The sequence below is a fragment of the Pogoniulus pusillus genome, chromosome 3 (assembly GCF_015220805.1).
Source record: "Pogoniulus pusillus isolate bPogPus1 chromosome 3, bPogPus1.pri, whole genome shotgun sequence".
NCBI classification, from domain to species: domain Eukaryota; kingdom Metazoa; phylum Chordata; class Aves; order Piciformes; family Lybiidae; genus Pogoniulus; species Pogoniulus pusillus.
Genome location: NC_087266.1, coordinates 14,447,370 through 14,471,172, shown reverse-complemented (window position 1 = coordinate 14,471,172; position 23,803 = coordinate 14,447,370). Strand labels below are relative to the sequence as shown.

The window sequence follows — 23,803 nt, the reverse complement described above, 5'->3', positions numbered from 1 at the left end:
GGTGGGGGAGGGGCCCCGGAGGGCTCTCCCCAGCATGCCCAAGTCTCCCTCATAGTGGTCTCACCAGCACTGGGTACTTGCTGGTGAGGCTTTGCCCAGTGCAGCCCAGGGTACCACTTGCTGCCTTTGGGCAGTGGCACCTTGCTGGCTGCTGCTGAGCTGGGACCTCCATGGCCTTTTCTGCCACCTGATCTCCAGCAGTGCCAGGACACACTGTGCCCATTCCAGTGCTATCCAGAGTCAGGCTCCCTCTCTCTCTGCAGCACTCCTGGGGCCACTGCCATGAGTGTGAGAAAGGCCCAGGCAGCAGCCCAAGTGGAAGAGCTCTCTCCTGTTCTGGGACAGGGTGGCAGAGGATGCACCTTGGCAAGTTGTCCTACCTTGTTGGACAACCTTGTTTTGTCTTCCAACCTTGTTGATTCTATGATTCTATGATTAGGAACTCAGGGACATAAGAGACAAATTGGTCTCAGCTTGCCTTTTTTATTTTCCCTTCCCTTCAAAATGAAAATAGGAGGTTACAGATAGTACTGAAAGTGTTTTGGAACTTCTCCTCAGCATTTTCTGTTTACCAAGTGTAATTTATAATAAATGATGCTGCTATAGAATCATAGAATCAACCAGGTTGTAAGAGATCTCCAAGGTCATTCAGTCCAACCTAGCACACAGCCCTAGCCAATCAACCAAAACATGGCACTAAGTGCCTCAGCCAGTCTTTGTTTGAACACCTCCAGCCACAGTGACTCCACCACCTCTCCTGGCAGCCTATTCCAATGCCAATCACTCTCTCTGGCAAGAACTTCCTCCTAACACCCAGCCTAGACCTCCCCTGGCACAACTTGAGACTGTGTCCCCTTGTTCTGTTGCTGCTTGCCTGGTGGAAGGATCAACCCCCACCTGGCTACAGCCTCCCTTCAGGGAGTTGTAGACAGCAATGAGGTCACCCCTGAGCCTCCTCTTCTCCAGACTAAGCAACCCCAGCTCCCTTAGCCTCTCCTCATAGGGTTTGTGTTCCAGGCCTCTCACCAGCTTCCCTGGATATGTTCCAGTATTTCAACATCTCTCTTGAGGAGCCCAGAACTGGACACAGTGCTCAAGGTGTGGTCTGACCAGTGTTGAGTACAGGGGCAGCTGGCTCATCTTCAGCTACTATCTCCCAGTACCCCCAGGTCCCTTTCTGCCTGGCTGCTCTCCAGCCACTCTGTCCCCAGCCTGTAATGCTGCTTGGGGTTGTTGTGGCCAAAGTGCAGAACTCTGCACTTGGCCTTGTTCAATTTCATCCCATTGGCCTCTGCCCACCCATCCAGCCTGTCCAGGTCCCTCTGCAGGGCTCTCCTACCCTCCGACAGATCCGCACCTGCTCCTAGCTTGGTGTCATCTGCAAACTTACTGATGCTGGACTCAATCCCCTGGTCCAGATCATCAATAAAGATATTGAACAGGACTGGGCGCAGCACTGATCCTTGGGTGTTTGATTGTTTTGTTTGGTTGGGTTGTGGTTGTTTTGTTTTGTTTTGTTTTGAGAAGATACTGCTCTCTAGAATTAAAAATTGCATATAAATCACTCAAACAGCATTAATTCCCTTCCACCTTCCTCCCACTCCTCTCCCCTAAACCAGATCTTGCCTTATGCCCAAGGAAGATTGGAGGGTCAGCCAGGGGGCTTAGGAAGCAGGTGGATTAGTCACAAAGATGGCAGGTTAGGTTAGAGAGAGAGAGAAGTTCAGCCCAAAGCCCAGACAGCAACTGTGTTATCTATGTTTTTATTCTTGTTCTTAGACACCTGAGCAAGCCTATGAGTAAAGTAGTCATCATCATTTTTTCCTTCTCACAGCCTGTAACCTAATTCTTCTCACCAAAACATTCTAGCTAGCTTCAAACTAGCACATCTCCATAATTAAAACCGTGCATCATAAAATAGTGACTGCTTTACTATTTACAAAAGCAGTGACTATAATATCTCATGATGCTATCCTCTGAAAGTATTTTGGTGATTTGGCATATTTTAATTAGCTCCAAAACAGCATTCCTCTTGTATCAACACTGCCAGAAAGAAGTTGATACATTTAGAACAACACCAACTGCCTGGGCTTGCAAGCAATAGATGTTTGCGTGTCCTGTAAACTCTCAGCATGTCAAAGATGTCTATTTTGTTCTATTACAAGCTGTCAGAAGTAAAATGTACTAAATAATTCAGGAAAAGCATATATAGTTTTTCTTCACCTTTGGATAGTTACTCCACCAGGTTTCACCAGAGCTTCAAAGCCTTGTTTCTCCCATTTCTAAAATATATCTGGAAGGTCAATGGTGCCTTGAGACTGTGCACACCCATCCATGGCAAAGGCAAAGCAAAACTGCAGCTCAAAACCATCTGGCTGCAACATCACCTCCAAGATCATCCAGTCCAATCTAGCACCCAGCCCTAGACACTCAACTAGACCATGGCACTAAGTGCCTCAGACAGTCTCTTCTTCAACACATCCAGGGATGGTGACTCCACCACCTCCCTGGGCAGCCCAATCCAATATCAAATCACTCTCTCTGTGAAGAACTTCCTCCTAACATCCAGCCTAGACCTCCCCTGGCACAACTTGAAATTGCATTCCCTTGTTCTGTTGCTGGTTGCCTGGGAGAAGAGACCAACCCCCACCTGGCTACATCCAGCAATGAGGTCACCCCTGACTCTTGGGCTATAGTGGCAAGCAGTGAAGAACAGCAGTTTAATTTAGTGGAACATGAGTTTGTAGTTTCTTTTTTTTTTCATTACCATGGAATCCTGACTCCATCAAAAGTTTTCCATCCTTTGAGGCCCTGGAAACCATATTTAGTCACTTAAGTGCTCTGGTACACCCACAGATTTCACTCCGGTCAAGATACAGATGCTCAAAACATGTGGACCATTGAATTTCTTTACTGGGATAATTCTCGTACTTACCCTGCAGCCATTTCAGCACATGCCTAACAGAATATGAGTGATCAGAACTGCTGAATTAAGAACTGGGGCAAATACAGCCCAGCCTGCATTAGCCCTCAGGAGAGCAGCTTTGCTAACAGCAGTTGGGTTTAGATTTCACATTCTTAGAGAACTCCCCTACTGGAGTACTGCATCCAGTTCTGGTGTCCCCATTACAAGAAGGATGTGGAGATGCTGGACCACGTCCAGAGAAGAGCCACTGGGATGATCAGAGGGCTGCAGCAGCTCTGCCATGGAGATAGACTGAAAGAGTTGGGGTTGTTGAGTCTGGAGAAGAGGAGGCTCCCAAGTGACCTCTTTCCAGCATCTGAAGGAGGCCTACAAAAAAAAGCTGGGGAGGGACTTTTTAGGCTGGTTAATTCTGTGAATTCTGTGATTCTGAACTCCGAAATGATGTAGAGTTATATAATTGCTTCAGCTGGAAAAGACCTCCAAGGTCATCATGTCCAACAACCAACACCATGAAATATAGATGTCTTCAAGATTCTAGTTCTTCCAAGCTATGGCAAGGGATGATGCCAAAGTGTTTAGCACTCAGGACCAGAATTGTTTGAGGTTCTCTTTCAAAAGGATAAAACATGTTTTCCTATGACAGCATTTGATGTTGTTGTTTTCTCATTGAGAGAGGTTTTAGAAGAAGAAAGAAATGTAAATTAAGCAGTCAATGAAAAGAGTTTTCATTATTTGGAAAGGAATTAGGATGTGAAGAATGTTGTGTTGTGCTCTGGAAAGCACCAAACATCTATTTTGTGTGCTGCTTTTTTTGTGCTGGTTGACTACCTTCAGATGTTCTTCCATTTAATAGAGCCCCTGTAATCACTGTTCATCCAAGCTGGGCAGCCTGGTATCAGGTCACTCTGCTGGTTTTGCCTAAATTGCTGCAGGGATGACATTAGCTCAATCTTCCACTGATTTTTCACTCTAATGAAGAAATCATTGTGATCAAAATACAACACTAAGAAAAACTTTGCTGTCCAGAGAATTCCTCATAGAAAATGAGACTAGGTGGGCCAGCTGGAATAACCCAATTTCAAACCTAGACACTTGTATGATAGATCCAACACTTGCATTGGGAGCATATGAGTGGTTTGAAGCATAACAGGGAAATCTGTACTAGTGGCAGGATTATGACTAACCATTTTGATAAGAAGCAGGTATCAGTTTAGGAGAGGAAGCAGTGGATCAAATACGGGAAAAGGCAGTAAAGATGACCTGGCTGCAACAAAGTCCTTATTTCTGTTCCTTGCTTGTCCCAGGGCAAAACCAAACCTGGCTTTATGCTTCATGTTTGGAGATAAGCAGAGGGTTTAACACTTCTTCTGAGTGTGCTCTGAGAGAGGAATAGGAAAGTGAATGCAAGCTTCTGCTTCTGCTGCTCAAAGGTGATTATACTGTCAGAGCAACATCTCCTGATCCGAAATTTCCCAGATGCATAGAACATCTGTAGACTAATACAGGGGCTGGCATCAGGGGGATCATTTCTACTTGTTCATGTTAAGGCTTGGGACTCTTATATTATCTTCAAATATGACCCAAGCTAAGTAAGCCATATGGCTTCAAATAAAGGTCAGTTTTAATACTACTTACAATGTGTTTCCTGTCAGAGATGAAAAATATTAACTGTCAGACATGAAAAGTGTAACTGTCCCTTAACATGAATATTGTTATCTATATTGAAATCTATCACCTCTCCTTCATTAAGTACAGTTAATTCATAGCCACTCTATTTGGCCAGGTGTTGCTTTAAATCAGCTGCAACTACCTGAAGGGATGTTGTAGCCAGGTGGGAGTTGGTCTCTTCCACCACGCAAGCAGCAACAGAACAAGGGGACACAGTCTCAAGTTGTGGTGGGGGAGGTCTAGACTGGATGTTAGGAGGAAGTTGTTGGCAGAGAGAGTGATCGGCATTGGAATGGGCTGCCCAGGGAGGTGGTGGAGTCACTGTCCCTGAAAGTGTTCAAGGAAAGCCTGGATGAGGCATTTAGCACCATGGTCTAGTTGACTGGCTAGGGCTGGGTGTTAGGTTGGCCTGGCTGATCTTGGAGGTCTCTTCCAACCTGGTTGATTCTCTGATTTGCTGTCATTTTAATGATTTATGATACTAATAGAATGCAAATCTATTAGTAGAAGACCTCAACTCCTGACACATGCATTTGCTCATGAGTATCCTTGATAGTAATTTTCATGGCATGGTATCTTTTTCCTCTCTTTATTTTTCCTCCAGTGATATACTGGCATTAATGATAACCTACACAAGATGTTCACAAAGAATTGTGAAGAATTGATTAGTTGTTTATTATTATTCAGAACTCTGCAGCATATTGATATTTTTCTTCAGATTCCAAATCTGGTTTTCCTCGTGTAAACTGCAGACAATGCCAGAAAATTATACCAGCATAAAAAATGATGCAAAAAATTATTCAGAGTAAGGGGAAATGAATGTTTGGAAATTACCATCTGTTTATGGACAGTTATTGGAGAACATGAGGGAGAAGTTGAGTGTAGTTGCTGCGCATCGCTGTACAGGCCAAATGGGAAGACCCAACCAGTGAGCCAGTACCAGGATGCTTCTTTTATTAGAAGAGCTCTACCCACGCAGGAAGCCAATAGGTCATGTTTAGTCATCAGGCAAAAGTCATGAAGCAAGTGAAGACTGAGGCAATAGAATAAGGGAAACCCAATTCCTGTAGAAGAAGTCTCACAGTATCACAGTTATGCCTTTTCCAGCCATCTCACACAGGGCTGTGTTTGCAGGTTCGCAGCTCCAGCCTGTGCAGGGCTGTGCCGGCAATGCAGGGGCCTGGGCTCTGTCTCTGCGGGAGGGACGAGTCCCTGCTGCGCGCTGCAGGCAGCTGGAGAGGCTGAGCGGCAGGCTGCGGCTCGGCTAGCTGCGGGCTCGGCTTGCTTGGGCCTCCTAGCTTGGTGCTTTGAGGTGCTGCAACCTCGGCAGCGGCTCTTGATACTTGTCCGGGTGAAACCAGGCAAAGTGCTCACCATCAGGGCCAGCAGCTGTAACAACAACTATACCAACAGCTATAGCAAGAACAAGAAGTGTAACAACTACAACTCTAACAACAACTCCAACTACCAACAGGTATAACAAGAATAACAAAATTGTAAAACCTATAAACCTAAACCAGCTCTAAGTGTAACAACTATAACTAACTGTAACTGCAAGTCTAAAGGAACTATCTGAAGCCATCAGTATACCTACAACTAGCACTGTACCAACTCTAACAACAACTACACCAACGGGTATAACAAGAACAAGAACTGTAACAAGGACTCTAATGAACAACAGGTATGACAAGAATGATAATTGTCATCAACTCTAACCCTAAGAACAACTATGAGTGCAAACAGCTATAACTCTCTGTAACTATAACAAGTCCAAAATAAGAAGTCACCTCTATACCTACAACTCTCACTGTTAACAACTCTAACAACAACTATACCAACAGGTAGAACAAGAACAGTAACTAACAACAACTCTAACTAACAACAGGTGTAACAAGAATAATAATTGTGAACAACTCTAACCCTAAGCTGTGAGTGTAAGCAGCTCTAACTCTAAGTGCAACAACTCTAACTCTACCTATCACTACAGCAACTCTAAAAACAATTCAAAAGCATGGAGATGGAGCAGGGTTGCACTAGGTAGGGGGCCTCAGAAGGGTAATGTGACAAGCCATGGTGGTGCACATGAAGGAGACATTTCTTTGGAAGTCTCTTCCAGCTTCCTGGAGAAAGAAGGGGAGAAAAACAAACAGGAATTAGGGACAAGGGTCAGCTGAGAGAGAAGAGCTTGAAGAGGACCCAAGTCATCGCTGATCATTGTTCACCATGCATGTACAGCTCCTTCCAGGTGTTTCTAAGCGTGCTCAGAACATTCCCATTTTCATTTTTCATGTGATGCCTCCTGCAGTTGGTGTATGCAGCAAAACTAAAGGCCATCTCTCTAGGAAGCCTGTGGCAGTGTTTGACCACCCTCACAGCAGAGAAACGCTTCCTAGGATCGAGCCTGAACACTCCCTGATGCAGCTTACAACCGTTCCACAGGTGCTGGCTCTGGATGTCAGGCAGGAAGGGTCAGCAGCTCGCTCTCTACTTTGTCCTATATGCAGAATGTGGCATTTGGTTTAGTTCCACTTTGTGTGAAATGCCTCTGAGTATTAGACAGTATGGCCTCACCTAGCATTTCTCCAGGTCCTGAGGTCAGACTAACATGTGTGTACTTCCCTGGCAGCTGCTAACAAGTGCCAAGTGACAAGTGCCTGTGCTGGGGTGGGATTTCTCTCCTGACACACATGTCCTCCCAGGGGCACAGCAGAAACATTGCCTGTCCTCAGAACCCCATCATGAGCTTTGAAGGACGGACAGCAGAGTCTGCTACACACCTGGGCTCCTCCTTCTTCTTGCCCGTATGGATTTCCTTCTCTGCCCAGGCCTGCCAACTCCTTCCAGCTTCTTCTTCTTCTTCCTTCCTGGCTCCTCATCACATCCCTCCTCGGAGGCTGCTCTTCTGTCATGATGGACTTGTGAAGAGCCTGGAGAACTTTCCATCCAATAGCATTGTGAGACAGGTAAAGCCATAGAATGATAGAATCAACCAGGTTGGAAGAGACCTCCAATATCACCCACTCCAACCTAGCACCCAGCCCTATCCAGTCAAGTAGAGCATGGCACCGAGTGCCTCATCCAGGCTTTTCTTGAAGACCTCAAGGGACAGTGCCTCCACCACCTCCCTGGGCAGCCCATTCTAATGGGAAATCACTCTCTCTGTGAAGAACTTCCATCATCCCCTTGCAGCAGCTCTGCTCTTTATCAAAGCTGCCTTCATTTTACCTGCTCTCCTCAGAGGAGCTCTTCAGGGGATCCCTTCCAGGAGCAAGTGGAGGCACCTGCAAGAGAAATGTTGATTTTTGAGACCTTAGTTGATGTAGCACTTGCTTCCAATTGCTACTTGAGCTCTGGAAGGCAGATCCCATGGGTGGCTTTGCTTAGCTCAGTTCAACTCAGCTCACTTCTGTTGGGATCACCACCCAAAGTGTGATGGCCATCTGGCATCAGCCTTACTCTGCACTTCTGCAGAGCTGTGGGCTGGCAGATGAGCCTGGTTGTCCCTGTGGCAGCAGTGCCACCTTTGAGAGAGGAGGCTTTTGTTGTCATGGTGTGTGTGGACTCACATACCTCTGTGGTTCCTGGCTCTTCCTCAGCTGATGGTCCATCTGAGCCAGGCACCTGCTCCTCTGCAAACAGCTCTCCCTGCAGCTCAATGAGCAGCTCCACCAGCTCTGTCACCTGCACACAGACAACCATTGGTTCCCACCCGGGAGGCTGAAGCTGAGCCAAAGAGCCTTTCCCACTGCTGAGCCTGGCTTCTGCACAGAAAGCTGCAGCTGTGGGGCTGCTCTTCCAGGCAGCTCCCCACCAAGTGTTTGCTGCAGAGAGGAGGCAGGCAGGTTCCTCTGAACAGCAAAGCTCAGCAGGGCCTGCGAGGCTGTAGCCAGCCAGGAAAGGCAGCATACCTTGCTTGTCACCTCCGGTAGCATGTCCAGGGATGGCTCCTCCACTGGGCTCAGCAAGTTTGGCCCAACACAGATGGCAAGGCTCCTGGCTGTCATCCTGCTGCTGTCCGTGTTGCTGCTGATGTTATGCAGCAGGGACAGCAAGCTCTTGAGGAGAATGAGGTTGGCCTGGGGCAATTTGCTGGTGACCCTGAGCAAAGAGGAACACAAGGTCAGTAAAATGGATGTTGTCAGCACAGGCTGATGGCACCCACGACCAGCTGCAGGAAGGCTCCCTGCCCACCTCCCTCCCTGCCTGCCCTTCTGGCAGATATTCCTCGGTGGAGCAACCCCCAGTGTGTGCAGGAGTTGCTGCAAGGAGAGGAATGCTTTGGTGTGCCTCTTGCCCCCAGAGCTCCAGCCCTCAGCAGCTAGAGGTGTCTGGCAGCACACACAGCTTGGGCAAGGAGGCCACTGCTGTGCAGGCAAGTGCCAAGCTCTGCCAGTCCCTGAGGAGCAGGCAGGCTGCTGAGCACACTTACTCCTTCAGCGCCGCCAGCCTCGCCTGCCTGCTGCTCTGGTGCAGGGCTCCCATCCACTGCTGGTACAGCTCAGCCTCCAGCAGCTTGGAAGGGATCTTCCGCAGAAAGTCCTGCAATGGCAAAGGCTCTGGCTGAGGCTTTGCCCAGCCCTGGCTCGCCAGCAGCCACTGGCTTTCGGCTCCTGCTCTCACCGGTGCCCATCAGCACCAGAGAGCCCAGAGCTGCTGGGCTGCAGGTCAGCAGGCTTCACCTTCAGGGTGGCAGCCAGCAGGTGCACGGGCTGGCTCTGCAGGGGCACCTCCTGCCCGCTGTCCAGGGCCTCCCGGAGGGCCCCTAAGTCCCTCTTGCCAGCTGCCAGGCGGAAGATCCCTTCTGTGGATGGCCCCCGCTGGTGGAGCAGAGCCAGCAGGTCCTGCAGCAGACAGAGGGAGACAGCTGCCTGCCTGCCGCCCCAGCCCTGCCTGGAGGCTGCTCAGGGGCAGCAGCAAGTGTGGAGGGCTCCACAGCTCTCACTGGTGCAGGACAGAGGGTGGCAGGAGGATGGTGACATTGGGTCGAGCCCTACCCAGAGCCCCTCTGCTGGGGCCACCACTTGCCAGAGGAGCAAGCAGGATGGGGAAGCCCTGGGCAGGCTTTGCTTACCTGGATGGGCTGGGGCATCCTGCCATCCTGGCTGCACAGAGCAGCCAGGGGCTGGCCAAAGAGAAGACCTGAGCCACCACAGCCCGATGGTCTGGGCACATCTACAGTGGTGGCTGAGGTCTCTCTTTGCCTAAAGGGCCAGGGCAGCCTCATTCTCCTTCCAAGAGCCAGCGTCAGGCGCTCACGGAGTGGTGGCCTGGGCAGTGCTGGGACAGGTGGGCTCTGCTGCACGGGCTCAGGTTCAACCCTGCAGAGCAGAGAGCACCAGGCATGATCAGGGTGGCTGCTGTGGGTCCCAGCTGTGCTGAGGTGTCCCCGAGCCATGACTGAAGCCTACCTGGAGCCCCTGCAGCAGTTCAGCTGGCCCATGCTGCCAAGATGTGGAGGAGCCTCGTCTGGGATGCAGCAGAAAACTAGGGAAGAACCGAGCTAACCCAAGGATGACAAATGGGGATGCTGGTGAAGAGGAGCTTGGCTCTCCTGCTGCCTCTCCTGTGCCCTCCCTGTAGGCACTGGGGCCGTTGCCAGGCAGCGCCAGGTGAAGGCAACAATAGCCCAACGGTCACTCAAGGCAGGGGTGGGGGAGGGGCCCCGGAGGGCTCTCCCCAGCATGCCCAAGTCTCCCTCATAGTGGTCTCACCAGCACTGGGTACTTGCTGGTGAGGCTTTGCCCAGTGCAGCCCAGGGTACCACTTGCTGCCTTTGGGCAGTGGCACCTTGCTGGCTGCTGCTGAGCTGGGACCTCCATGGCCTTTTCTGCCACCTGATCTCCAGCAGTGCCAGGACACACTGTGCCCATTCCAGTGCTATCCAGAGTCAGGCTCCCTCTCTCTCTGCAGCACTCCTGGGGCCACTGCCATGAGTGTGAGAAAGGCCCAGGCAGCAGCCCAAGTGGAAGAGCTCTCTCCTGTTCTGGGACAGGGTGGCAGAGGATGCACCTTGGCAAGTTGTCCTACCTTGTTGGACAACCTTGTTTTTGTCTTCCAACCTTGTTGATTCTATGATTCTATGATTAGGAACTCAGGGACATAAGAGACAAATTGGTCTCAGCTTGCCTTTTTTATTTTCCCTTCCCTTCAAAATGAAAATAGGAGGTTACAGATAGTACTGAAAGTGTTTTGGAACTTCTCCTCAGCATTTTCTGTTTACCAAGTGTAATTTATAATAAATGATGCTGCTATAGAATCATAGAATCAACCAGGTTGTAAGAGATCTCCAAGGTCATTCAGTCCAACCTAGCACACAGCCCTAGCCAATCAACCAAAACATGGCACTAAGTGCCTCAGCCAGTCTTTGTTTGAACACCTCCAGCCACAGTGACTCCACCACCTCTCCTGGCAGCCTATTCCAATGCCAATCACTCTCTCTGGCAAGAACTTCCTCCTAACACCCAGCCTAGACCTCCCCTGGCACAACTTGAGACTGTGTCCCCTTGTTCTGTTGCTGCTTGCCTGGTGGAAGGATCAACCCCCACCTGGCTACAGCCTCCCTTCAGGGAGTTGTAGACAGCAATGAGGTCACCCCTGAGCCTCCTCTTCTCCAGACTAAGCAACCCCAGCTCCCTTAGCCTCTCCTCATAGGGTTTGTGTTCCAGGCCTCTCACCAGCTTCCCTGGATATGTTCCAGTATTTCAACATCTCTCTTGAGGAGCCCAGAACTGGACACAGTGCTCAAGGTGTGGTCTGACCAGTGTTGAGTACAGGGGCAGCTGGCTCATCTTCAGCTACTATCTCCCAGTACCCGCAGGTCCCTTTCTGCCTGGCTGCTCTCCAGCCACTCTGTCCCCAGCCTGTAATGCTGCTTGGGGTTGTTGTGGCCAAAGTGCAGAACTCTGCACTTGGCCTTGTTCAATTTCATCCCATTGGCCTCTGCCCACCCATCCAGCCTGTCCAGGTCCCTCTGCAGGGCTCTCCTACCCTCCGACAGATCCGCACCTGCTCCTAGCTTGGTGTCATCTGCAAACTTACTGATGCTGGACTCAATCCCCTGGTCCAGATCATCAATAAAGATATTGAACAGGACTGGGCGCAGCACTGATCCTTGGGTGTTTGGTTGTTTTGTTTGGTTGGGTTGTGGTTGTTTTGTTTTGTTTTGTTTTGAGAAGATACTGCTCTCTAGAATTAAAAATTGCATATAAATCACTCAAACAGCATTAATTCCCTTCCACCTTCCTCCCACTCCTCTCCCCTAAACCAGATCTTGCCTTATGCCCAAGGAAGATTGGAGGGTCAGCCAGGGGGCTTAGGAAGCAGGTGGATTAGTCACAAAGATGGCAGGTTAGGTTAGAGAGAGAGAGAAGTTCAGCCCAAAGCCCAGACAGCAACTGTGTTATCTATGTTTTTATTCTTGTTCTTATACACCTGAGCAAGCCTATGAGTAAAGTAGTCATCATCATTTTTTCCTTCTCACAGCCTGTAACCTAATTCTTCTCACCAAAACATTCTAGCTAGCTTCAAACTAGCACATCTCCATAATTAAAACTGTGCATCATAAAATAGTGACTGCTTTACTATTTACAAAAGCAGTGACTATAATATCTCATGATGCTATCCTCTGAAAGTATTTTGGTGATTTGGCATATTTTAATTAGCTCCAAAACAGCATTCCTCTTGTATCAACACTGCCAGAAAGAAGTTGATACATTTAGAACAACACCAACTGCCTGGGCTTGCAAGCAATAGATGTTTGCGTGTCCTGTAAACTCTCAGCATGTCAAAGATGTCTATTTTGTTCTATTACAAGCTGTCAGAAGTAAAATGTACTAAATAATTCAGGAAAAGCATATATAGTTTTTCTTCACCTTTGGATAGTTACTCCACCAGGTTTCACCAGAGCTTCAAAGCCTTGTTTCTCCCATTTCTAAAATATATCTGGAAGGTCAATGGTGCCTTGAGACTGTGCACATCCATCCATGGCAAAGGCAAAGCAAAACTGCAGCTCAAAACCATCTGGCTGCAACATCACCTCCAAGATCATCCAGTCCAATCTAGCACCCAGCCCTAGACACTCAACTAGACCATGGCACTAAGTGCCTCAGACAGTCTCTTCTTCAACACATCCAGGGATGGTGACTCCACCACCTCCCTGGGCAGCTCAATCCAATATCAAATCACTCTCTCTGTGAAGAACTTCCTCCTAACATCCAGCCTAGACCTCCCCTGGCACAACTTGAAATTGCATTCCCTTGTTCTGTTGCTGGTTGCCTGGGAGAAGAGACCAACCCCCACCTGGCTACATCCAGCAATGAGGTCACCCCTGACTCTTGGGCTATAGTGGCAAGCAGTGAAGAACAGCAGTTTAATTTAGTGGAACATGAGTTTGTAGTTTCTTTTTTTTTTCATTACCATGGAATCCTGACTCCATCAAAAGTTTTCCATCCTTTGAGGCCCTGGAAACCATATTTAGTCACTTAAGTGCTCTGGTACACCCACAGATTTCACTCCGGTCAAGATACAGATGCTCAAAACATGTGGACCATTGAATTTCTTTACTGGGATAATTCTTGTACTTACCCTGCAGCCATTTCAGCACATGCCTAACAGAATATGAGTGATCAGAACTGCTGAATTAAGAACTGGGGCAAATACAGCCCAGCCTGCATTAGCCCTCAGGAGAGCAGCTTTGCTAACAGCAGTTGGGTTTAGATTTCACATTCTTAGAGAACTCCCCTACTGGAGTACTGCATCCAGTTCTGGTGTCCCCATTACAAGAAGGATGTGGAGATGCTGGACCACGTCCAGAGAAGAGCCACTGGGATGATCAGAGGGCTGCAGCAGCTCTGCCATGGAGATAGACTGAAAGAGTTGGGGTTGTTGAGTCTGGAGAAGAGGAGGCTCCCAAGTGACCTCTTTCCAGCATCTGAAGGAGGCCTACAAAAAAAGCTGGGGAGGGACTTTTTAGGCTGGTTAATTCTGTGAATTCTGTGATTCTGAACTCTGAAATGATGTAGAGTTATATAATTGCTTCAGCTGGAAAAGACCTCCAAGATCATCATGTCCAACAACCAACACCATGAAATATAGATGTCTTCAAGATTCTGGTTCTTCCAAGCTATGGCAAGGGATGATGCCAAAGTGTTTAGCACTCAGGACCAGAATTGTTTGAGGTTCTCTTTCAAAAGGATAAAACATGTTTTCCTATGACAGCATTTGATGTTGTTGTTTTCTCATTGAGAGAGGTTTTAGAAGAAGAAAGAAATGTAAATTAAGCAGTCAATGAAAAGAGTTTTCATTATTTGGAAAGGAATTAGGATGTGAAGAATGTTGTGTTGTGCTCTGGAAAGCACCAAACATCTATTTTGTGTGCTGCTTTTTTTGTGCTGGTTGACTACCTTCAGATGTTCTTCCATTTAATAGAGCCCCTGTAATCACTGTTCATCCAAGCTGGGCAGCCTGGTATCAGGTCACTCTGCTGGTTTTGCCTAAATTACTGCAGGGATGACATTAGCTCAAGCTTCCACTGATTTTTCACTCTAATGAAGAAATCATTGTGATCAAAATACAACACTAAGAAAAACTTTGCTGTCCAGAGAATTCCTCATAGAAAATGAGACTAGGTGGGCCAGCTGGAATAACCCAATTTCAAACCTAGACACTTGTATGATAGATCCAACACTTGCATTGGGAGCATATGAGTGGTTTGAAGCATAACAGGGAAATCTGTACTAGTGGCAGGATTATGACTAACCATTTTGATAAGAAGCAGGTATCAGTTTAGGAGAGGAAGCAGTGGATCAAATATGGGAAAAGGCAGTAAAGATGACCTGGCTGCAACAAAGTCCTTATTTCTGTTCCTTGCTTGTCCCAGGGCAAAACCAAACCTGGCTTTATGCTTCATGTTTGGAGATAAGCAGAGGGTTTAACACTTCTGAGTGTGCTCTGAGAGAGGAATAGGAAAGTGAATGCAGGCTTCTGCTTCTGCTGCTCAAAGGTGATTATACTGTCAGAGCAACATCTCCTGATCCGAAATTTCCCAGATGCATAGAACATCTGTAGACTAATACAGGGGCTGGCATCAGGGGGATCATTTCTACTTGTTCATGTTAAGGCTTGGGACTCTTATATTATCTTCAAATATGACCCAAGCTAAGTAAGCCATATGGCTTCAAATAAAGGTCAGTTTTAATACTACTTACAATGTGTTTCCTGTCAGAGAGGAAAAATATTAACTGTCAGACATGAAAAGTGTAACTGTCCCTTAACATGAATATTGTTATCTATATTGAAATCTATCACCTCTCCTTCATTAAGTACAGTTAATTCATAGCCACTCTATTTGGCCAGGTGTTGCTTTAAATCAGCTGCAACTACCTGAAGGGATGTTGTAGCCAGGTGGGAGTTGGTCTCTTCCACCACGCAAGCAGCAACAGAACAAGGGGACACAGTCTCAAGTTGTGGTGGGGGAGGTCTAGACTGGATGTTAGGAGGAAGTTGTTGGCAGAGAGAGTGATCGGCATTGGACTGGGCTGCCCAGGGAGGTGGTGGAGTCACTGTCCCTGAAAGTGTTCAAGGAAAGCCTGGATGAGGCATTTAGCACCATGGTCTAGTTGACTGGCTAGGGCTGGGTGTTAGGTTGGCCTGGCTGATCTTGGAGGTCTCTTCCAACCTGGTTGATTCTCTGATTTGCTGTCATTTTAATGATTTATGATACTAATAGAATGCAAATCTATTAGTAGAAGACCTCAACTCCTGACACACGCATTTGCTCATGAGTATCCTTGATAGTAATTTTCATGGCATGGTATCTTTTTCCTCTCTTTATTTTTCCTCCAGTGATTTACTGGCATTAATGATAACCTACACAAGATGTTCACAAAGAATTGTGAAGAATTGATTAGTTGTTTATTATTATTCAGAACTCTGCAGCATATTGATATTTTTCTTCAGATTCCAAATCTGGTTTTCCTCTTGTAAACTGCAGACAATGCCAGAAAATTATACCAGCATAAAAAATGATGCAAAAAATTACTCAGAGTAAGGGGAAATGAATGTTTGGAAATTACCATCTGTTTATGGACAGTTATTAGAGAACATGAGGGAGAAGTTGAGTGTAGTTGCTGCGCATCGCTGTACAGGCCAAATGTGAAGACCCAACCAGTGAGCCAGTACCAGGATGCTTCTTTTATTAGAAGAGCTCTACCCACGCAGGAAGCCAATAGGTCATGTTTAGTCATCAGGCAAAAGTCATGAAGCAAGTGAAGACTGAGGCAATAGAATAAGGGAAACCCAATTCCTGTAGAAGAAGTCTCACAGTATCACAGTTATGCCTTTTCCAGCCATCTCACACAGGGCTGTGTTTGCAGGTTCGCAGCTCCAGCCTGTGCAGGGCTGTGCCGGCAATGCAGGGGCCTGGGCTCTGTCTCTGCGGGAGGGACGAGTCCCTGCTGCGCGCTGCAGGCAGCTGGAGAGGCTGAGCGGCAGGCTGCGGCTCGGCTAGCTGCGGGCTCGGCTTGCTTGGGCCTCCTAGCTTGGTGCTTTGAGGTGCTGCAACCTCGGCAGCGGCTCTTGATACTTGTCCGGGTGAAACCAGGCAAAGTGCTCACCATCAGGGCCAGCAGCTGTAACAACAACTATACCAACAGCTATAGCAAGAACAAGAAGTGTAACAACTACAACTCTAACAACAACTCCAACTACCAACAGGTATAACAAGAATAACAAAATTGTAAAACCTATAAACCTAAACCAGCTCTAAGTGTAACAACTATAACTAACTGTAACTGCAAGTCTAAAGGAACTATCTGAAGCCATCAGTATACCTACAACTATCACTGTACCAACTCTAACAACAACTACACCAACGGGTAGAACAAGAACAAGAACTGTAACAAGGACTCTAATGAACAACAGGTATGACAAGAATGATAATTGTCATCAACTCTAACCCTAAGAACAACTATGAGTGCAAACAGCTATAACTACCTGTAACTATAACAAGTCCAAAATAAGAAGTCACCTCTATACCTACAACTCTCACTGTTAACAACTCTAACAACAACTATACCAACAGGTAGAACAAGAACAGTAACTAACAACAACTCTAACTAACAACAGGTGTAACAAGAATAATAATTGTGAACAACTCTAACCCTAAGCTGTGAGTGTAAGCAGCTCTAACACTAAGTGCAACAACTCTAACTCTACCTATCACTACAGCAACTCTAAAAACAATTCAAAAGCATGGAGACGGAGCAGGGTTGCACTAGGTAGGGGGCCTCAGAAGGGTGATGTGACAAGCCATGGTGGTGCACATGAAGGAGACATTTCTTTGGAAGTCTCTTCCAGCTTCCTGGAGAAAGAAGGGGAGAAAAACAAACAGGAATTAGGGACAAGGGTCAGCTGAGAGAGAAGAGCTTGAAGAGGACCCAAGTCATCGCTGATCATTGTTCACCATGCATGTACAGCTCCTTCCAGGTGTTTCTAAGCGTGCTCAGAACATTCCCATTTTCATTTTTCATGTGATGCCTCCTGCAGTTGGTGTATGCAGCAAAACTAAAGGCCATCTCTCTAGGAAGCCTGTGGCAGTGTTTGACCACCCTCACAGCAGAGAAATGCTTCCTAGGATCGAGCCTGAACACTCCCTGATGCAGCTTACAACCGTTCCACAGGTGCTGGCTCTGGATGTCAGGCAGGAAGGGTCAGCAGCTCGCTCTCTACTTTGTCCCATATGCAGAATGTGGCATTTGGTTTAGTTCCACTTTGTGTGAAATGCCTCTGAGTATTAGACAGTATGGCCTCACCTAGCATTTCTCCAGGTCCTGAGGTCAGACTAACATGTGTGTACTTCCCTGGCAGCTGCTAACAAGTGCCAAGTGACAAGTGCCTGTGCTGGGGTGGGATTTCTCTCCTGACACACATGTCCTCCCAGGGGCACAGCAGAAACATTGCCTGTCCTCAGAACCCCATCATGAGCTTTGAAGGACGGACAGCAGAGTCTGCTACACACCTGGGCTCCTCCTTCTTCTTGCCCGTATGGATTTCCTTCTCTGCCCAGGCCTGCCAACTCCTTCCAGCTTCTTCTTCTTCTTCCTTCCTGGCTCCTCATCACATCCCTCCTCGGAGGCTGCTCTTCTGTCATGATGGACTTGTGAAGAGCCTGGAGAACTTTCCATCCAATAGCATTGTGAGACAGGTAAAGCCATAGAATGATAGAATCAACCAGGTTGGAAGAGACCTCCAATATCACCCACTCCAACCTAGCACCCAGCCCTATCCAGTCAAGTAGAGCATGGCACCGAGTGCCTCATCCAGTCTTTTCTTGAAGACCTCAAGGGACGGTGCCTCCACCACCTCCCTGGGCAGCCCATTCTAATGGGAAATCACTCTCTCTGTGAAGAACTTCCATCATCCCCTTGCAGCAGCTCTGCTCTTTATCAAAGCTGCCTTCATTTTACCTGCTCTCCTCAGAGGAGCTCTTCAGGGGATCCCTTCCAGGAGCAAGTGGAGGCACCTGCAAGAGAAATGTTGATTTTTGAGACCTTAGTTGATGTAGCACTTGCTTCCAATTGCTACTTGAGCTCTGGAAGGCAGATCCCATGGGTGGCTTTGCTTAGCTCAGTTCAACTCAGCTCACTTCTGTTGGGATCACCACCCAAAGTGTGATGGCCATCTGGCATCAGCCTTACTCTGCACTTCTGCAGAGCTGTGGGCTGGCAGATGAGCCTGGTTGTCCCTGTGGCAGCAGTGCCACCTTTGAGAGAGGAGGCTTTTGTTGTCATGGTGTGTGTGGACTCACATACCTCTGTGGTTCCTGGCTCTTCCTCAGCTGATGGTCCATCTGAGCCAGGCACCTGCTCCTCTGCAAACAGCTCTCCCTGCAGCTCAATGAGCAGCTCCACCAGCTCTGTCACCTGCACACAGACAACCATTGGTTCCCACCCGGGAGGCTGAAGCTGAGCCAAAGAGCCTTTCCCACTGCTGAGCCTGGCTTCTGCACAGAAAGCTGCAGCTGTGGGGCTGCTCTTCCAGGCAGCTCCCCACCAAGTGTTTGCTGCAGAGAGGAGGCAGGCAGGTTCCTCTGAACAGCAAAGCTCAGCAGGGCCTGCGAGGCTGTAGCCAGCCAGGAAAGGCAGCATACCTTGCTTGTCACCTCCGGTAGCATGTCTAGGGGTGGCTCCTCCACTGGGCTCAGCAAGTTTGGCCCAACACAGATGGCAAGGCTCCTGGCTGTCATCCTGCTGCTGTCCGTGTTGCTGCTGATGTTATGCAGCAGGGACAGCAAGCTCTTGAGGAGAATGAGGTTGGCCTGGGGCAATTTGCTGGTGACCCTGAGCAAAGAGGAACACAAGGTCAGTAAAATGGATGTTGTCAGCACAGGCTGATGGCACCCACGACCAGCCGCAGGAAGGCTCCCTGCCCACCTCCCTCCCTGCCTGCCCTTCTGGCAGGAATTCCTCGGTGGAGCAACCCCCAGTGTGTGCAGGAGTTGCTGCAAGGAGAGGAATGCTTTGGTGTGCCTCTTGCCCCCAGAGCTCCAGCCCTCAGCAGCTAGAGGTGTCTGGCAGCACACACAGCTTGGGCAAGGAGGCCACTGCTGTGCAGGCAAGTGCCAAGCTCTGCCAGTCCCTGAGGAGCAGGCAGGCTGCTGAGCACACTTACTCCTTCAGCGCCGCCAGCCTCGCCTGCCTGCTGCTCTGGTGCAGGGCTCCCATCCACTGCTGGTACAGCTCAGCCTCCAGCAGCTTGGAAGGGATCTTCCGCAGAAAGTCCTGCAATGGCAAAGGCTCTGGCTGAGGCTTTGCCCAGCCCTGGCTCGCCAGCAGCCACTGGCTTTCGGCTCCTGCTCTCACCGGTGCCCATCAGCACCAGAGAGCCCAGAGCTGCTGGGCTGCAGGTCAGCAGGCTTCACCTTCAGGGTGGCAGCCAGCAGGTGCACGGGCTGGCTCTGCAGGGGCACCTCCTGCCCGCTGTCCAGGGCCTCCCGGAGGGCCCCTAAGTCCCTCTTGCCAGCTGCCAGGCGGAAGATCCCTTCTGTGGATGGCCCCCGCTGGTGGAGCAGAGCCAGCAGGTCCTGCAGCAGACAGAGGGAGACAGCTGCCTGCCTGCCGCCCCAGCCCTGCCTGGAGGCTGCTCAGGGGCAGCAGCAAGTGTGGAGGGCTCCACAGCTCTCACTGGTGCAGGACAGAGGGTGGCAGGAGGATGGTGACATTGGGTCGAGCCCTACCCAGAGCCCCTCTGCTGGGGCCACCACTTGCCAGAGGAGCAAGCAGGATGGGGAAGCCCTGGGCAGGCTTTGCTTACCTGGATGGGCTGGGGCATCCTGCCATCCTGGCTGCACAGAGCAGCCAGGGGCTGGCCAAAGAGAAGACCTGAGCCACCACAGCCCGATGGTCTGGGCACATCTACAGTGGTGGCTGAGGTCTCTCTTTGCCTAAAGGGCCAGGGCAGCCTCATTCTCCTTCCAAGAGCCATCGTCAGGCGCTCACGGAGCGGTGGCCTGGGCAGTGCTGGGACAGGTGGGCTCTGCTGCACGGGCTCAGGTTCATCCCTGCAGAGCAGAGAGCACCAGGCATGAGCAGGGTGGCTGCTGTGGGTCCCAGCTGTGCTGAGGTGTCCCCGAGCCCTGACTGAAGCCTACCTGGAGCCCCTGCAGCAGTTCAGCTGGCCCATGCTGCCAAGATGTGGAGGAGCCTCGTCTGGGATGCAGCAGAAAACTAGGGAAGAACCGAGCTAACCCAAGGATGACAAATGGGGATGCTGGTGAAGAGGAGCTTGGCTCTCCTGCTGCCTCTCCTGTGCCCTCCCTGTAGGCACTGGGGCCGTTGCCAGGCAGCGCCAGGTGAAGGCAACAATAGCCCAACGGTCACTCAAGGCAGGGGTGGGGGAGGGGCCCCGGAGGGCTCTCCCCAGCATGCCCAAGTCTCCCTCATAGTGGCCTCACCAGCACTGGGTACTTGCTGGTGAGGCTTTGCCCAGTGCAGCCCAGGGTACCACTTGCTGCCTTTGGGCAGTGGCACCTTGCTGGCTGCTGCTGAGCTGGGACCTCCATGGCCTTTTCTGCCACCTGATCTCCAGCAGTGCCAGGACACACTGTGCCCATTCCAGTGCTATCCAGAGTCAGGCTCCCTCTCTCTCTGCAGCACTCCTGGGGCCACTGCCATGAGTGTGAGAAAGGCCCAGGCAGCAGCCCAAGTGGAAGAGCTCTCTCCTGTTCTGGGACAGGGTGGCAGAGGATGCACCTTGGCAAGTTGTCCTACCTTGTTGGACAACCTTGTTTTTGTCTTCCAACCTTGTTGATTCTATGATTCTATGATTAGGAACTCAGGGACATAAGAGACAAATTGGTCTCAGCTTGCCTTTTTTATTTTCCCTTCCCTTCAAAATGAAAATAGGAGGTTACAGATAGTACTGAAAGTGTTTTGGAACTTCTCCTCAGCATTTTCTGTTTACCAAGTGTAATTTATAATAAATGATGCTGCTATAGAATCATAGAATCAACCAGGTTGTAAGAGATCTCCAAGGTCATTCAGTCCAACCTAGCACACAGCCCTAGCCAATCAACCAAAACATGGCACTAAGTGCCTCAGCCAGTCTTTGTTTGAACACCTCCAGCCACAGTGACTCCACCACCTCTCCTGGCAGCCTATTCCAATGCCAATCACTCTCTCTGGCAAGAACTTCCTCCTAACACCCAGCCTAGACCTCCCCTGGCACAACTTGAGACTGTGTCCCCTTGTTCTGTTGCTGCTTGCCTGGTGGAAGGATCAACCCCCACCTGGCTACAGCCTCCCTTCAGGGAGTTGTAGACAGCAATGAGGTCACCCCTGAGCCTCCTCTTCTCCAGACTAAGCAACCCCAGCTCCCTTAGCCTCTCCTCATAGGGTTTGTGTTCCAGGCCTCTCACCAGCTTCCCTGGATATGTTCCAGTATTTCAACATCTCTCTTGAGGAGCCCAGAACTGGACACAGTGCTCAAGGTGTGGTCTGACCAGTGTTGAGTAGAGGGGCAGCTGGCTCTTCTTCAGCTACTATCTCCCAGTACCCCCAGGTCCCTTTCTGCCTGGCTGCTCTCCAGCCACTCTGTCCCCAGCCTGTAATGCTGCTTGGGGTTGTTGTGGCCAAAGTGCAGAACTCTGCACTTGGCCTTGGTCAATTTCATCCCATTGGGCTTTGCCTACCCATCCAGCCTGTCCAGGTCCCTCTGCAGGGCTCTCCTACCCTCCGACAGATCCACACCTGCTCCTAGCTTGGTGTCATCTGCAAACTTACTGATGCTGGACTCAATCCCCTGGTCCAGATCATCAATAAAGATACTGATCAGGACTGGGCTCAGCACTGATCCTTGGGTGTTTGATTGTTTTGTTTGGTTGGGTTGTGGTTGTTTTGTTTTGTTTTGAGAAGATGCTGCTCTCTAGAATTAAAAATTGCATATAAATCACTCAAACAGCATTAATTCCTCAAAATATTTCTCTTAGCCCAAATATTTTGGTCCATTCTGTGAATGCAAAGACTTTGTAATACTATAAACAGCCTTGAGATTAGTAAAGTAAATTATAGAAATGAAAACAAAACAGAACCACAACTATGGAAGCTGCTGTTTTATTTTGGAGCTGTAGTGAGACCAAATCCATGGGGACAATAAAAACAAAAGGTAGGATATAGGCTGAATCTCACTTTCTTTCAAACTGAGGTAACTTTGTCTGCAACTCCAGTGCTGTCAGCAGAGCTCTTGGAGCTTTATTTCTAGTATATACAGGAGCTGATTCATTTTCCAGCCCCCTGAGGAGGAAATACCATCAAATTTAAGAATACTGAGAATCAGGACAACAACATCAATGCCCTACCAAAGCAATAACCAGATTCAAACCAAGGTTTAGTTGCTGCGGTGAGAAATCCTATGGGTTGATGACTGCAATGAGATGTTTATTCCGGTCTTGCTAGTTAAACTTGGAGATCATATCCTGGTTTCTAACAGAAGCCATCTCTAGCATCCACATATGTTTTGTTTATCTTACCATCAGAATAAAAATGATGGTCCAAAACCATAGAATCACAGAATCAACCAGGTTGGAAGAGACCTCCAAGATCATCCAGTCCAACCTATCACCCAGCCCTAGCCAGTCAACTAGACCATGGCACTAAGTGCCTCAGCCAGGCTTTGCTTGAACACCTCCAGGGATGGTGACTCCACCACCTCCCTGGGCAGCCCATTCCAATGCCAATCACTCTCTCTGGGAAGAACTTCCCCCTAACACCCAACCTATACTTCCCCCTGGCACAGCTTGAGACTGTGTCCCCTTGTTCTGTTGCTGGTTGCCTGGCAAAAGAGACCAACCCCCACCTGGCTACAGCCTCCCTTCAGGTAGTTGTAGACAGCAATGAGGTCACCCCTGAGCCTCCTGAGCTTTATTTTATTTTATGAGATCAATTCTTTTTTCCAGAAGCACCTTTGTCTTTACAACCCATCTTCAGAAAGAGTCTGTGTTTCTTGCAGCTTGAGTCAGTGAAATCAGCTTTTAATGCAAACAGAAATGATACATCATGCCAGTCGTCAAGATTCAAGGTGCAAGGTCCTGCACCTGAGTCAGGGCAAATCCAAGCACCAATATAGGCTGGGATGTCAACAGCTTGAAGCAGCCCTCGGGAGAGGGACCTGGGGGTGCTGGTTGTTGAGAAGCTCCACATGAGCCAGCAGTGTGCACTTGCAGCCCAGAAAGCCAAACAGATCCTGGGCTGCATCAGGAGAAGTGTGGCCAGCAGGTGGAGGGAGGTGATTCTCACCCCCTACTCCTCTCTGTTGAGACCCCACCTGGAGTACTGCATTCAGTTCTGGAACCCCTAACACAAGAAAGATATAGACAGAGAAGGGCCACTGGGAAGATTAAGTACATAATATTTTTTCTCCTTCTACCAAGATGAAGTACTTAGTATTTTTCCAGACTTGGCACTATAGGTCAGTGACAGAAGAGAGAGAAAATGCAGTCTTTGTGGTGAAAAGAACAGTTTGTGGTGGAGTTATTGTTACACATATTTGCACTCTCATGCCCTAGCTCTGAGAAAGGCAAGAATATCTTTATGAAATTTGCAACATCTCAACCTGTGTTGCTGACCAGTTTCCTCTTTAGGAAAAAAGATAATTTGAACTTGGACCACAGATCGTGAATTGACAGTTTTAGATCTGGAAGAGTCATAGAAACACAAG

At 49.0% G+C, this 23,803-nt stretch overlaps 3 protein-coding genes across 3 annotated transcripts in view; 1 reads left to right on the top strand and 2 right to left on the bottom strand.

Annotated features, from left to right (window-relative positions):
• TRPC6 (transient receptor potential cation channel subfamily C member 6) overlaps window positions 1-23,803 on the top strand; it is an 88,569-nt gene that overhangs the window by 41,620 nt on the left and 23,146 nt on the right. The gene's annotated exons all lie outside the window — the stretch shown is intronic.
• On the bottom strand, window positions 8,457-10,034 carry LOC135193212 (T-cell activation Rho GTPase-activating protein-like). Its single transcript, XM_064176764.1, has 6 exons — window positions 10,003-10,034; window positions 9,666-9,912; window positions 9,274-9,435; window positions 9,024-9,133; window positions 8,515-8,692; window positions 8,457-8,474 (listed from the first exon to the last, which is right to left on the bottom strand). Exons 1-6 carry the CDS (start codon window positions 10,032-10,034, stop codon window positions 8,457-8,459), a joined length of 747 nt encoding a protein of 248 aa, XP_064032834.1.
• Window positions 16,171-20,272, bottom strand: LOC135193203 (T-cell activation Rho GTPase-activating protein-like). Its single transcript, XM_064176752.1, has 9 exons — window positions 20,241-20,272; window positions 19,904-20,150; window positions 19,512-19,673; window positions 19,262-19,371; window positions 18,741-18,930; window positions 18,403-18,513; window positions 18,058-18,113; window positions 17,610-17,767; window positions 16,171-16,952 (listed from the first exon to the last, which is right to left on the bottom strand). The coding sequence occupies exons 1-9, from the start codon at window positions 20,270-20,272 to the stop codon at window positions 16,825-16,827; spliced, it is 1,194 nt and encodes a 397-aa protein (XP_064032822.1). The 3' UTR covers window positions 16,171-16,824.